The sequence below is a fragment of the Numida meleagris genome, chromosome Z, assembly GCF_002078875.1.
Source record: "Numida meleagris isolate 19003 breed g44 Domestic line chromosome Z, NumMel1.0, whole genome shotgun sequence".
NCBI lineage: Eukaryota > Metazoa > Chordata > Aves > Galliformes > Numididae > Numida > Numida meleagris.
In genome coordinates, this window is record NC_034438.1 from 45,245,886 (window position 1) to 45,262,335 (window position 16,450).

Consider the following 16,450-nt stretch of genomic DNA (forward strand, 5'->3'; position numbering starts at 1 on the left):
TATTACTCTAATTTTAGAACATTCCTTTGACTTTGTTGGTGATGTCCTGTATATTGTTCAGTCTGTTTTTTTGTTCCCTGAGCAGAAATTATTCCATTTCAGTATGAAGCATTTATTTTCACTAGTTCAATATGAAGTGCTCTCATTAGTGTTTTCCACATGAAGCACAGAATATCTTGAAATGTAAAACATGGTGATTTTTTTCTGTAATAATCTAAATTAATTATTTGAAAATGTATGTAAATTAAATGAGATGAGATGAAAGTTCAAAACAAAAAATGCAGGAGCCATTCCTATGGCGTTTCTTCAATTTTTCTTTAATTGTTCTCTCAGTGATTTTATTTTCTACTCAGAAAAGTTTAAATTTTCTTGTTTAATCACACAAGCATGTCTTGTTAGACCTCTCCAATGCTGATCCAAACAGAAAACAAACTCTAAACGATGATACTCACCTAAATAACTGTGAGCTGGTTTTTCTTCCACAACTTTGATTCTCCTTGCTCCTGCAGGTATCACCAAAGCTTCCACATAACCTAGATATGAGACCAAATGTCCAAATGTATTAAGTAGAAAAGTATAGGAATGTACATCTTGCATGTTTTTTTCTTTTTATTTTTTCTCTCCTATTCTGTTTTTGAAATTTCAAAAGTTATAATTTGTATAATAATGGCCTGAAGGTCTTCAAAAAAACATTACAGTCATTAACAACTGATGATACAGTGCCTTGTACATAATACTCTGAAATAAAATTAAAAGACTGTGGCAAAATAAAATATAACAAGAATTAGTGAGGAGTAGACTGGGTCTAGCGCAGATGAAACCAAGTAACATAATGTTATTATCACATGAGGCAACAGCAAAAGAATTCTTATTTCACTCCACATGTAGAGACAAATATAATATCCTTAAAATTTTTTTTTATCATCCAACTATTTTTTTTTGTAAGTATTTTGTGATCCTGCTTTCTTCCTGAAGTGTTCAATTGCTGTTATGCAAGACTTTGAAGTATATTATTATGGTTAATGTAATACATTTATCCATACTACATTAAAATTGGTTCCATACAGCGTGGGAAAAGACATACTGTTTAGCCACTTGCTTTAAGTAAAAAGAGGTGAAAAGGTAATGCAGGTGGAAAATACTGTGTTATAAATAAATCATATATTATCTAGGTGAACTTCAAATAGTAGGCATTAAAACATATTTTAATTCTTCCTAACTATGTAATTTTGTCTATGAAAATACTGAGCACTTACAGAACCTGGAAACATGAATATTAGGTAACTGCAAAGCAGCATTACCTTTCATTTCTTTAAGAGCTAATAACACTTTCTATTTATTGCTGATATTCTAGCTTCTTGAGAAATAAAACAACACAGCTGTGATTAGATGGCAATACTATAATATTGTGGATTGACAAAGAACTCCAAATAATTTTGAGGTTTTGGAAATTCACATTAGCTGTAAAAGATCAGTGACACATTGCTATTTCTACTAGCTGTCACTTCCTCTGTGGTATAATCTTTCGGACTCATCCATGGTTTGGGATCCTTGTTCTGCATTACTTTCAGCTCAAGGTCCAGGCAGAAACACCTGAAGATTATGTCTTTTTTTTTTTTTTTAAACTATGAAATGTATTAAAGTCCATAACTGTCCAGAGATATACTGTCTGATTTTAATTACAGTATTTTATGATGTGATTTACTTACTGTTTTGAAATTTGGTACATTTTATACACCAGAAAAAAAGTGTAACTGCAAATGCTAAAAACAATTGCCCAAACACTAATTCAAAGGAAAGACTTAAAGAGGAAGTATACATGGTGCATGATCAACTTCATTAGGATTTCAGTGTTTTACTCTGTCAACACCATGGTGCTGTAGTCAGACAATTCATCTCACTCAAAGAACAAATCACAGGACTGTTTGAAAATCTAATATTCATTCTGCACCAGAAAATCTTTTTCCTTTTTACAGTATGTTATTAAGATAAAACAATGAAAAGTTGTAAGACTTCTCCACACATTTTACTTTATAATCTCCCAATGCTTGGTTTAATTGTATTACTCTAGTTAATAGAAAAAAATTTGGATATTTATTCTGAAGAACACTAAATTAATCTAAACACTGTAAAAATTCACAATTTCTTTACATCCTAAACACGCAAAAACAGTATTTTACAGATTTTTAGCAATCAGGAATTTCTGTGAAATAATACATGTCTTAGTGGTAGATAGATAATTCCTTAATGTAATTTTGACTAAAATAATAAACTAAATAATCATTTATTTTTATCTTAAACACTGAACATATGATCAGGGTGACCTTAATTTCAAAAAGATCTTTTGTAGCTCTGAAACTGTGAGAAGCTGCATCACTTTAAGAAAGCATACCTTAGTTCTAATGCTCAACATAATCAAAACAGTTAATGCATTTCTGTCTTCTAAATAAACAGACTTACCTGCTCCTCTGGTATGGTTAAAATCACCTTTAATGACCTTGCAAGACTTTCCATTACCATTGCATACACCACAATGATCTTCACGAGCCAGAGATCCTATTATACCATCGCAGCCAAATTTCTGCAGGAGAAGAAAATAAAGCTGTTAAGTATTGGTCTATATTTGTTATAAGGCTGCAGTTACAAGTGAACATCTCACCTTTTTTCAGGATGACCTAACCATTACAATTCAGGTTTGATGTCAGGCCTCGGCAGAATGAGGGCTGCACTATTTGATATCCTGAGATCCCTTCTATACTAAATTTTCCTATGATTTTATTTAGATTGGTGCACTCTCTTCCTATATGGTTGGCCAGCACTAGTGGCTGCTCTTCAAGATGATTACAATGTGTACAATTAGAGGTGTTCCTACCTGGGAACTCCTGGCACAGTTTCCTGGGTCTCCTGCCACAGATGAAACACAGTAAAAAACACTCAGTAGGCCTTCCTCCCCAGTGACTGCAGCTTCTGTGGCTCTAGTATTATTCATTCAAAATATGGGAGGTTCTTTGCCACTCCCATAATGGTAAAGTGCCGTCTAATGTCAAGCTAATGTCTTATTCTGAATAGCATGTGAACATATCTGGAATATGTAAACGTAAAATTTATTTGTACTTTATGGAAAAATTTGAGATGGCGTTTACTGAAGAAGCACCCCCACATTGCTAAATCAGAGGTATTTCTATCAATTATTATCACTGCTACCTTGACAATAGAAAAAGAGTTAATATCATGTTGACTTGATATGAAATAAAAGCCTTTTAAAGACTCGAGAAGCCAACACATGGTAATCTTGTGCACTGTATAACTGCACCTCATTAAACCAATAAAACTTCAGCACTGTTTGATAAATGATGAAGATAAAAGCTAGGCTAAAAAGGAAATGAAAAATTCCCGTAAGAACAGAAAACATAGTCTATTACAGATCAGCTTGTTTTCAAGCATGTGAAGACTATTACTTCATGTTATGCAAACAATTTTTATTAGAGTTATCCTACTGGAAAAAAAAGAATGGTTTATGGCATAAGGGTTCCAAGAGCTGCGTATCTAAAATGGTATATTTGGAATATCTAACTCTACAGCTGTAGACCAAAAGTTCTTTCTTATCCATTGTTTGAAAAGACAAGCTAAAATGTGGAAGATATAAAAAATTTATGTATTCAAATTTGATTAGCAAATATCTCTCTGACTCTTGATATATCAAGAAGCCAAGTCAGTCTTTGATAGGTTTGGCTTCAGGCTTTTTTTGTTTTTATTAGCCACACAAATATGGAAAGTGGATAATAAATGAGGGATTTTTCATGAAAAATGGGCTATATGTCTTCTTTGTGATCAACCCTTTAATTAATAACTGGTGAGCAAAAACCCAGTTCAACGAAGTATTTAAGTGTGTACTTGTTGCACACAGTTACTTGAGAAAAACTTATTATACATCCACATCAGCACTTCTATGAAGATATAGATGCATGCATGCATCTGTAAGCTAATTTATTATAATATCTAGTGATGAATCTGTGTTAAAGGTTACTTTTTCTGCTGAACTCAGTCTATGCAATGAGAAGTGGATCAAGTTAATAACAGCCTTGAGGGATTTTTATTTGAAGGAGTTTCTATATGAGGCACTATAAAAGTGTCAAAAGAACTATAAACCAACTGAATTCTCAGAACCATGAATAGAAGAAGCGCTCTGTTTTAGTTACCTGTAATTCAGCATCTTTGGTTTATTTGGATGTAAAATCTTACTGTTGACAGAATTAAACACACATGCACACCCCATAGCAAAATTTACCAGCCTGTTGAAAGCTGTGTCTTCACTCAACTTTAGAAGATGAAATCAGCTATACTTATTAGCCAGTATGCTGCAGTTTCTTATGATCAGCCATATCAGAGGTACACATTCCTGCAGCTAAATCTTCAGCTACTTCAGGTACTGTGTTCCAATGAGTGAAAAGAGCTTAAAATATTTTAGAATGATACATAAGGAAACATTCAGTCTTGGTTCGTCATTTTGCAACATTCCATCAGAGAAATAATACATATTCATAACAAATGTTTGCACCTGCATACATGCGCATACATATCCAGTTTCTAAAGAAGTAATTCATACCTGGCATCTACCATCTGCACAGATATCTAACCCATGCTGGCCACAAGAAGTCCCATCCATCACTTTTTCTGTTAGAAGAATGGGTTGATCCTTTCCAGACAGTGTACAGAATAAGGCACATGGCTTTTCTGTGGTAGCAATTGACAGAAAAAAAAAAGGAATTCATGAAAGGTCAGTTAACAAATAAAAAAATATTATCAACAGTATTTTAAAAGTTGATTTATGCTTATCTTTTCAATATGAATTTATGTTAGTATAACAAGTCAGATTCTGTGAAAAAAACCCACACAATTTTTATCCTGTTCTCATGTTTGTAGAACTCAAGTTCTTTTTCCTCCTAAAACATACTTATGCTTTAAACTTGGCCTACATCATACTCCTGTCACGTTCATTGTTACAATTAAGAAAATGCACATTACTTCTGACAGAATATTTTGGTTGTAATTTATACTTTCATTCTACTATACTTCTGACAGATCATAAATATTGGTTAAAAAAGAAAGTTAACATTTTCCAGATTTTCTTACTATGCAAGTCATAGAGAAAAAAAAATTAAGTAACTGAAACACCCTGGGAAGAAAAATATAAGGATTTACAAAGTCCACATTTTTAAAATAAGACAAAATACTGAACGCATTCTTTCTAACATCTCTACCAAGATCATGTAACTTTCTACTACATTTCTACAGTGTTCTGCAAATCATTTTTCATTTTGAACAGAATTAAAAACTAATTTTATCCTATGTAGCCATGTACTCCTCAGGGTCATCATTTATAAATAATGAAGTTTGCTCTACCACTGCCAAAGTAATAACAAATAAAATAAGTCTCCTCTCAGTGGTCAACTGAGTACAAAATTGTATAACTTTTTAATATCTTTAATCACAAGTGTATTAGCTTAGAACTCTTTCCCAAATCTTTTGCAGATTCTTGAAAGGATAATGTCAATCTTGAACTTGAAACTGATTTCATTTGGATGCAGTCTACACCACTCTGACTTCACGCTGACTTTCAGATTCCTGGAGTGCATTTCTATTAGTAAATTAAACAGTTCCAGGAAACATTCAAGGGCACTAGAACTCTACTGTCTGTACAGTTGAACTGTAAAACAGTCTATGGCACATTCTTTGCCTGTGCCATCTAGCGCTAGCTGGGTCTAGACTAGACATTGCCACTTGAAAAGGACCATTTCCAAAAAGCAGCTTGGATGCCACCATATTTTTCAGAGTGTTAGATAGCTGAGAAGTATGGACACAGGCCTTCTCTGTCAGCTCACTTGCAAACCAGAGAGTAGTCTGGGCACATTTAACATACTAAAATTGACATAGCTTTGGGTATCTCCAGGGGAAAAATACAAACAGGTGTGATGTTTTTTTACCAATACACGAAGCCAGTCAGACACAAGGCACCGGTTGTGTCTCCGGTTCAGAAGTCTGAGACTCTGCCTGAGCTTGTGCATTCTGCATTTCTGCTATATTGCTTAAATAGTAAATTGAAAGTCATCTGGTATCTACAAGATCCGCATACATCATAATTCTTCAAAGGAGTACCTTACCAAGATCTACAATCTAAAATTTTTTAAGGACTATGAACTCAAAGACACACACACACACAAAAAAAATAGCAGAATCAAAGAATGGTTTATGTTGGAAGGGACCTGAAAGATGATCTAGTTCCAACTTCCCTCCAATGAGCAGGGACACTTTCTATTAGACCACATTGCCCAAAGCCCCATCCACCCTGGTCTTGAACACCCTTAGGATGGGGAATCCACAACTTCTCAGACCAAAGTAAAGAATTTCTTCATAATGTCTAAACCAAACCTTCTTTTATTTTAAAGCCATTACCCCTTGTCCTATCACTACATTCCCTGACAAAGAGTCCCTGTTCAGCTTTCTTGCAGATCCACTTTAGATACTGGTGGGCCACTGTGAGGTCTCCTCGAAGCCTTTGCTTCTCCAGGATGAACAACCCCAGCTCCTCTCAGCCCATCTGAATAAGAGAGGTGCTTCAGCCCTCTGATCATTCTCATGGCCCTCCTCTGAACTTGCTCCAACAGGTTCCTGTTTTTCAGAGCAGAAGTACTCAAGGAGGGATGGCAAGAGAGCAGGAGGGGAGAACCACCTCCCTTGCCCTTCTAGTCATAGAATCCTAGAATCATAGAATGGCCTGGGTTGAAAAGGACCTCAAAGATGAACTAGTTTCAACCCCTCTGCCATGGGCAGGGTTGCCAACCACTACACCAGGCTGCCCAGAGGCACATCCACCTTTGCCTTGAATGCCTCCAGGGACAGGGCATCCACAATCTCCTTGGGCAACCTGTGCCCGTGCATCACCACCCTCTGAGTGAAAAACTTTCTCCTAATACCTAACCTAAATCTCCCCTGTCTTAGTTTAAAACCATTCCCCCTTGTCCTATCACTATCCATCCATGTAAACAGCCATACCCCCTCCTGTTAATACTCTCCCTTCAAGTACTGGAAGGTCACAATGAAGTCTCCCCAAAGCCTTCTCTTCTCCAAGCTAAACAAGCCCAGTTCCTTCAGCCTTTCTTTATAGGAGAAGTGCTCCAGCCCTCTGATCATCTTAGTGGCCCTCCTTGGGACCCGTTCAAAGAGCTCTGCATCTTTCTTGTGCTGGGGGCCCCAGGCCAGGATGCGGCACTCCAGATGGGGCCTCACTAGAGCTGAGTGGAGGGGGACAATCGCCTCCCTCTCCCTGCTGGCCACTCCTCTTTTAACGCAGCCCAGGATATAGTAGGCCTTCCGGGCTTCAAGCGTACACTGCTGGCTCATGTCCAGCTACTTGTCCACTAGGACCCCCAAGTCCTTCTCCACAGGGCTGCTCTCAAGGAGTTCTTCCCCCAGTTTGTATAAATACCTCATCAGACTTCTTTTGTTGCACTCCAGGATATAATTGGCTCTCTAGGCTGCAAGCACACATTGCCAGCTCATATTGAACTTCTAATCAACCAACACCCCCCATGTTCTTCTCCTCAGGGTTGTTCTCAAGCAACTCCCTTCTCAGCCTTTAGTGCTTTGGATTGCTCCAAAGGTATAAGACATTGTACTTGTCCTTGTTGAACTTCATGAGGTTCACATGGGCCCACGTCTCAAGCATGTCAAGAGATACCTTCTGGATGGCATCCGTTCCCTCACATACATGTTCACAGTAACACACAATTTGGTGTCGTTGACAAACTTGCTGAGGGTGAACTCAATCCCACTGTCGAGGTTGCCAACAAAGATACTGAACAGACTTCTCAAATATTATAGGTAGTGGCTTAGCAACTTTATCCACCCAGTTTCTTGGGACCCTCAAATGCATCTCATCAATCAACAACACTAGACAACTTCAGTAGGCCATAGGTGACCTCACTCAAACAATAGCAACTACTTCGGACATGGTGCACGGTTAGGTTCTAGTAAAGTCCAAGAGGGAAAACAACTAAGAGTTTAGGAACAACGGATTTCTGTAACACTGGAATTCTTCAGCTGGTGTCCAGTTTTGTGCCTCTCAAAGGGCAGCTTAAGACAAGATCTCACAGAACATACTCATATGAAAACAGTCATCCATTCTCAATGGGAAATCGGAGAATGTCAACATTTTTCATCAGATGACTGAGTTATTCAAAGTCAGTTTGAAAACTTTTGATCCTTAGGATATATGTTATGTGTTTCTGTACTAAAATGAAATTTGGTAAAACAAAGCCAAACTGATTCACTAGATAAGGACCTTTCAAATACATGAAGAGAGGTCTTTTTACTCTGAACATGAGCTAATGTACAATCCTACTGAAAACAGAATGACAGGTTTTCATTGTGCCACCTTCAGTCTTCTATGTAAAGCCTCTTAGTTTAGTATAGAAAAAAATCTTCTTTTAGATGGAGACATATTAAACTAAGTTTGTGATAACAACTTCACATTTTTCAGGATTCTGTCTTTGTAATGATATGTGATAATCTGTGCTTTGTAATGATAAGTGATAATTTGTCTTAAGAGTAGAAGATTAATGGCAATTGGATACTTATAGCATTCCCCTGTCATTTTACACACAACTTTACTACTAGTTGTAAAGATTCTTAATTTCACAACTTTTTTCAGTCCTTTTCTGCTTGTTTTTTTTTTGTTTGGTTAGTTCATTGGTTTGTTCTCATTTTGCTTTTGCTTTTAAAATATAATTATTTATTAAAAAAAAGTATGTAATAACAATTTGGGAAATGTGAGAGATGACTTAGACTTACCATCATCAATGACAGCCTGCCATTGGTGCACATGCTTCTGATACGAAGATCTGACACTGAAAGCCTGGCACTGCCAGTCTCTGAAGGCAGGCACACCAGCAGGACAAGAAGGATTTTCACATATTTTATACTGCATCATGGGGCCGTGACACTCACCTTCAATGCCTAGGCTAGAAATGATGGCATAAATATAATGCTTTATTGCTGACAACATCTGGAAACTTACAGCATAGCTTATTTAAGATAAACACAAACAAATCAAATAGTAGATTTATTGATGACACACAATATTAAGAAGTCACTCACAAAATAATTGAAGTCACAGAACACGTTTGACTTCTACTTGGACTGGCTGCATTACAGATAATGGTGCTAAACCATAACTTACAACTTAAACTTGATCCAAAAGAAGCACTAGGATTAGTAGAGATGTTCAGCACAGAGAACCTCCATTAGAGTTTTGATAAAGTTCAGGTGATTTTTCTCTTGTTGGACTGAGCTAAGCATGCCAGTGAAAGGATATATAATGCCTACATCAGTAGAGATTTGCTATCTCTCCACTTTTTTAACAAATTTTGTGTTAACAAAGTTTAGGTAAGACACTTTTGTTCCTGGTGCATAAGTTGAGATTTAACGAAAAAATTAATTAATGAAATGAATAATGAAAACATGCAGAATAGTGAACTGCCAAAAATGGAGTTACTTACTGGAAATATTGCCTGGAAAAATGAATTTAAGTGAAAGTGAAACATCACTAAATTCTGCAAGCAGTTTTTAGGCATGCTACTGGAAGTAGCATTTAGATGGGAGGATATATGATTGCCTTTTTTTCAATCTAAGGTCTCTGTTAACTATTGTTCATTAGCATAGCCATATCCAAGTTTTCCGTATAGCTCTCTAGGCATACATCCCTCTTAACTCCTCTGTCATTTATCTCATCATCTTTTTTTTTGTCTCAAATCTGTTATATTGTCTTCCATTCTTCTTCATTTCCCTGTTTTGCTTTACTTTTTCCTAAATCACCTGCTTACTCTACTCTACATTTCATTACTTACTGTGTTCTGTTACCACTTCTATTTTTCCCTTTTTTTTGGTGTATAACTGACCCACAAAAGAGAGATGGGGCACTGAGTAATCAAAAGGAAAGCATATTTTATCTGGCTACTCTGTTATAGCTAAATGTTGATTTCTTTCAAGGCAGTGGTAAAACTTCCTTTATCCCCAGTGCCACAAGGTTTTCATTTTCAAGATACAAGAGTATTCCAAACGTTGTTTCCAGATATTCTATCTGTCTGCAAAAGTAGAAGATCTCTTTGTCAAATGTACAATATGTTAACATGCAAAAAATAAAATAAAATACTTAGCTCTTCTAAGCTTTTTTCATTATTCATGGAAACAGAATGACTTACTTATACATAGAATAGCAATATCTTAATGAGTTTCTGTACTGCAAAAGATTTAAATTATGTTCAGAAATACAGAATTGGGAACCTAAGCTTATTGTTACCCAGGGCATTTGCGCTGTCGACTGCTGATTCCAGTGTTGCAAGTACGGCTGCAAGTGCTCCACGTGCTCCACTCCCCCTCCATATGCTCCACCAAAGTTGTCCGATTGATACATTCTCCAGCCTTACACCACTAAGTAAAAATTCAGCTCTTAGATAAATAAATCAAGTTATATGCAAAACAACTCACTACTCCACAAGGCAGAACACACACATTTTGTTCAGTAGATTTCATATGAGTCAGGAGTATCTCTTCCTACTCTTTTCACAGCTTTCTTTCCTGTACTTGTGACCTTACTCTAGCTCTTTGTCCAAGTAGCGTGTGCAACCCTCATCCACAAGCTCATGCTCAAGTTCATTTCCAACACAGAGTACCCCCTGGAAAAGAAATGGTTTCCAGATCATGCTGTGCACTTTGAGGCTGGGCCCTGCTTAGGAAAATGCTTCTGGATCCAGCCAAAACACATTGCAGGGATTGCCCATTTGCTGAACTGGATAATCACAGTACTGTGTTTGGGGCTGTGCCCTCAACTTGATTGGTTCACCAGCACAGATATAGCTAGTAAAAACTGCTTTATCACTGACTATCCAGTGATAATTGTAACATGAGATTCTACTATGAGTTGGAGAGAAAATGGAATTTTTTTCACAATTTGTATTCAAAGAGACAGGAATGGAAACCTCTACAGGCTAGTGCTGAAAAAGTCAGCTGAAATTCTGACATTTATTAAAAGAAGACCAGAATACCACTTCAATAATCTCATATTTAATTATCATTTCCCAAGATAACAGCAATTTCTCACTATCTAATCACAATTCTTACGCTTAGTAGCCTATGTCCATATCTTTTATAAAGCATCATACATCTGCAGAATACTGGTACTTTATCAATTTACACCAGCTGAAAATCTGTTTCATGGTGTTCTGGTTTCAGCTGGGACAGAGTTGGTTTTCTTCATTGTGTCAGTTATAATACTATGTTTCGGTGTTAGGATAAAAACAGTATTGATAGCACATTGATATTTTAGTTGCTAAGTAGTGCTGTACAGAGCCAAGGACATTTTCACTTCATTTCAATTTCATTTTCTCAAATTCTTGTACTGCCCTTCCAGACAGGGAGATGGGACACACGAAGAGCTGGGAGGCGATAGATCCAAGACAGGTGACCTAAACTGGCCAAGGAGATATTCCATACTGTACGGAATCATGTGAAAAGAAAAACTTTAAAATTGAGGGGAATTTGCCAGGGCGGTTGCTGATGCTTGGGGACTGGGCACTGGTCGTCAGGTGGTGAGCAAGTGATATGTGCATCACTTGTTTTGTGTATACATATATAGATGTACGTATATAATTATTATAATTATTGTTATTTCTCTTCTTTTCTGTCCCAGTAAATAGTTTAAATGTCAACCTATGAGTTCTACCTTTTTTTTTTTTTTTGATTCTGTCTCCCATCCTGCTAGGAGAAGTGGGGTGAGCAAAGGACTGTTTAGTGTTTGGCTGCTTGCCAGGTTAAACCACAATACATGAATTATGAGATTTCCACAGTTTCAAAGCAGTAAGGCTACAGCAGACAGCAAACAATAAATTTCATTGACCATGAATTTAACACATTTCTCTTTGCACTCTGAATTACTAGTGTTATTATTTAATATATAAAGTACATCACAAACTCACATCTTGAAAGAAACAAAACATGTCAATAATAAAAACAATAAAGACCTTTGTAACTTTCAAAATATACTTCTGTTATCTGCACTGTGTATAGTAAAACCTTGTTTAGTGTTCTTAAATGTTACCTACAGTTTCCAGCTGGTCAACTGAGCTTAATTTTCTGCCTCAAATTACAGCCTTGCAATGATGACATACCAAATTTGAAAAGTCTTCACAGAGCTGACTGAATGTTTGCATTGGATATAAAATCAGAAATTACAAATTTTGTAATGCTTTTTGATATTTCAAACTGAACATGCTTGTATTTATTTAATCATATTCCTTCAGGTACATAGGCAAAATTGAGTTTTCTCTAGAGATTGCATCTTCCTGATGTAGAGTTTGGAAGGTGCTTAGAAATCCTTGGTTTACATAACAAATGACCTGGAATGAGCTTAAAACTAGAGAGTCTAAGTAAATGATACTCAAATCACACCCTAATATCCTAAGAGAATAATACAAGACAAGAATATTTCATCTCTACAACCTAAGCAAGGCAAAACTAATGGCTTCTGCAATCTGAAGCTCATCTTGGACAGGCATAAAGTAAACGAAGAAGAATCCCTTCTAATTCTCTGAGATGTTTCAGTAATGTCTGCTTAGCTTTCTACTGCTAGTCATAAATAAGGCATCTCTGCAGCTTGACTCTCATTGAGCCATTCTAATTTGAATCAGTAATTTTTCTTACACTTACTAGTTATTTCCCTCCAACAAGCTAAGTTTCTCATAGGATCTCCCAGGACTCATGTCACTACCATATAATAATGCTCCCACAACTATCAACATGACCTGTAAGAAGAAGTTGTCTGCAATTAGTTGCTATTATCACCTTTTGCAACTGAATTAATGATGTACAGACAATGATATTCAGAATGTACACTAATTTGGGGCTGTCCAGTTCAGATGGCCATGATTGTGTAAGAGAAAATTCTGGGTCTCAATGAGTTCCACTACTTTCTTATTCCACACCAGAGGCATACCAGTGTCAGCATAAAGAATATAACCTTCAGAAAAAGATATGTCTACTTTTGTCAGAATCAAAAGACCACAGCAAATATCAGGCTTTTACAGATATGAAAATTAATGCACTCAGTTTTTCCATTTGGACATGTACTTTTTTGTACCATGTCTAGATTATATAATAGAAAATAATAGTACATTTTACTATATATGTATTTTTTTCATGAAAATTGAGGAAAGCTGTAACTGTAAATAAATGCAAAGACATATTCAGTTTTTTCCTTAAATGTCAGGTGTTCAGGAAAACTTATATTGCTTTATTACTTCTACTGTAGGAAAACCTGAAACATACCTTTCCACTCTCACAGTCTGTTCCATCCATAGGTGGATCCAGTTTAGTTTTGCATTCCTTCTCACTTTCCACCTTACACCACAACCCAGTGCATATGACATGCTGAAAACCAAGTACATAGGTACAGTATACAGCATTAAATCTGTCTTAAGCAAAATTACTTTCTGCAGATAATTCAATAATTTTATAATAAAGTTACCAGCTTCATGATACTGAAGTACACTTAAAGACAGGCCAAACATGGACAAAAATGAATACGGGCAAATTCTGCTTCGCTTTCTATTATTCACTGACACATGGTATAAGTCAAGCTAGTGTGTTGACAGAAAGGGGAAAGAACTCCCTAAGTTTAACCCTAGAGGTCACGGTCTTTGCATACTCCAGCACTGACAAAGCACACAGGGATAACTTTGCACCATGTTATGAACATGTCAGTGTGCAGATGCACTCCAGCAAGGACTGAAAGAGGTGCAATAGTGCTAAAGCTGAAAGGAGGATTCTACTTTTGTTTATTAGCACACAAACCAGGAAAACAAATTGTGAACCTGGATAAAAATGAACTTCTTAGCACCATTTTAAAAACAGGTGAGTACAGGGGATGTGTTTCTTTATTAATAACATTTGGAGCTTTCTGATAATTATTTTTAAAATTAATCCATATTTTCACTACTTTTATTTAGAATCATAGAATCATTAAGGTTGGAAAAGACCTCTAAGATCATCAAGTCTAACCATCAATCTATCACCACCATGCCCACTTATCATGTCCCTCAGTGTCACATCTATATGTTTCTTAGCACTCATTCATTTTATGTAAAAGGGAGAAAGCAGCACTGTCATTACCAACAAAAAGCAAGGTTTGAAAATGAATCCATTTATATATATATAAGATCGAACCAATCTTTGTACAACTACACAGACCATGATCACTGGCGGTTTGTAAGAATGTATTTGTAAAAAATTTGGAGGTTTCTCTAGGACTTCCAAATCCCCTGTGTTCATACAACTACAATGACTACTGATGCCTTATGCACTTCCAATGATTCATAATCTTAACTACTCTGGAAATACCTCAAAAAAAAATCAAATCCGACATCCACAAAGAAGATACAAAATAAGGTAACAAGTCAGGCTGAAATATTTTTGCTGGGAAGGACAAGGCAGATGAGAGGAGTTCTAGTCAGCTGTCATTTTTGGAGACAGAAAGAAAAGTGCTTATTCTGTCTGCTGTGAGCATCAGAACAAGATAAAGTTATCTTCTTCAAATGCAAGTACAGCTTTGCAATATTTCCCCAAATTTCCTTGGCAGCTTTTCCCAATTTTCTCTAAAAATCTCTTCTTCTCCCATGACTTTCAGTCATGATTTCTTACCTGGACACCTTTATCTGGAAACTGGGTAGACATGAACATAGGCCATTTGGATCTGGATCAGCCTGAATATACAGACTGGTTCCCCTAGATACGTACAGTAGACCCTAAAGATGGGAAAAAAAGGATCCAGGAGAGGTGGGATGGAGGTGGCTTATAGGGCACATAAAAGGTAAAGATCAGGAGATTTTTGAACCCTGGGCTGCCAGAAGACATGATTTTTATGACTGAAATGATTTGTTACATTGGTAAAACTACTGAGAGTCTCTGTTACTTTTATATTATGCATGAAAATTGTGTAACAAGTCTTATGCTATCTTGAAAAAAGTCTTAGTGCACAGGATATATAATGCAAGGAAAGACTGTACCTGAACCAAGAAAACAGGACAATTCCAGTGGGAGTCTTGCGTATAAAAATGAATGTAATATCAGTTTTTAAAAAAAGTCAAAGATTGCAGAGGGCTCAGGACTGAAGCAGTCACATTCACCCCTGGTTCATTTTGTTGCAGTTTTGTGTCAAAGCAGAACTGACAAGATAACAGCTAGCCTATGGTAATCCTAAAATATAGCTACAGAGTCCTACTCTGTGATTTTTTTTAACAAATATTTTTCAATGTCAAATTGTAATTATTGTCCTTGTTCCAAAGATAATCTGTGTTTCTAAAACTGTTTTTAAAAATACACTTTAAGGAAAAACTTGAGAGCAACTGGACTTCTGGACCAGTTTCAGAAGATAATGTAGACAAGACAGAGTATCTGATGTTCAGGACTAACTGCTTCCATTTCTACTGTGAAATGATTGACCCACAACTCAGCCTCATTGAAACAAAAATATATGCTAATTTATTTGACTTAATTCAAACTTTTTTTCTATCCTCATGTCTTCATTCATCAGTGACAACATCTGAAGAAAAGCCATCCAGGCTTTCAAAAACTAAAGTCAAATTTTCACATACTAAAGTATGTTTTCCTTTTTTTTTTGTTTCTAAATACTTTCATCTTCTGCTTAATTTCTCTTGCAAAACCAGAAACAATTCTTCTCTTAAGCAGATGTGAGTTTAAGGGTGATGCACACCATACGATATTATCTAGAAATCTGCATTACTCCAAGTTAAGACTGATTTGAAAACCAACAGAAATCTGGAGACCAGCATCAGTAGTACAGCCTCCCAAAAATCAGAGCACAAACTTATGAAATGGAAATTTACTGCTCTAGGTAGAAAGTTCTATCCATTCATAATCTGCATAGTTAGGTTCACAGAGGTTTAGTAGGTAACTATCATAACCACAGTAAAACACCAGTTACAATTAGACTAAGATGGAAAATGAGAGTTATTGGAAGTGATAAATGTATACTGATTATATTAAAATATTCATGGTCTGTAAAATATTCCCTTGTGTATGCAATGCAAAACAAAATATTGCCAAGCATAGATGCATGATTTTTTTCTGAAAGAATAGGTTAGTAGTTAATTGTGAGTTTTTAACAACTAAAATTGAATAAAATATAACATAAATGTCACAATGTAATACAGAACTCCTATTTTTTTCAGGGGCTTTTTAAATGAGTGAGGGAGATCTGTGTGTGTGATAGGGATGCTTTTCCAATCATATAAGCATCTGGAAAGAAGATCCAGCTGAAAGGAAGAAGCAGATACAAAATGAGCATTTCAGAACTGTATATGTGCAAAGTCAAGATTGT

The 16,450-nt window shown here is 36.1% G+C and overlaps 1 protein-coding gene across 1 annotated transcript in view; it reads right to left on the reverse strand.

The window, feature by feature from the left end:
• The window catches only part of ADAMTS19 (ADAM metallopeptidase with thrombospondin type 1 motif 19), a 161,603-nt gene that overhangs the window by 37,456 nt on the left and 107,697 nt on the right, over positions 1-16,450 (reverse strand). The window contains exons 11-16 of the mRNA XM_021381171.1: positions 13,381-13,482; positions 10,358-10,488; positions 8,851-9,020; positions 4,607-4,734; positions 2,461-2,581; positions 453-533 (exon numbers count right to left, since the gene is read on the reverse strand). Coding sequence (XP_021236846.1) covers positions 453-533; positions 2,461-2,581; positions 4,607-4,734; positions 8,851-9,020; positions 10,358-10,488; positions 13,381-13,482 — 733 coding nt within the window. The remainder of the gene's footprint in view (positions 1-452; positions 534-2,460; positions 2,582-4,606; positions 4,735-8,850; positions 9,021-10,357; positions 10,489-13,380; positions 13,483-16,450) is intronic.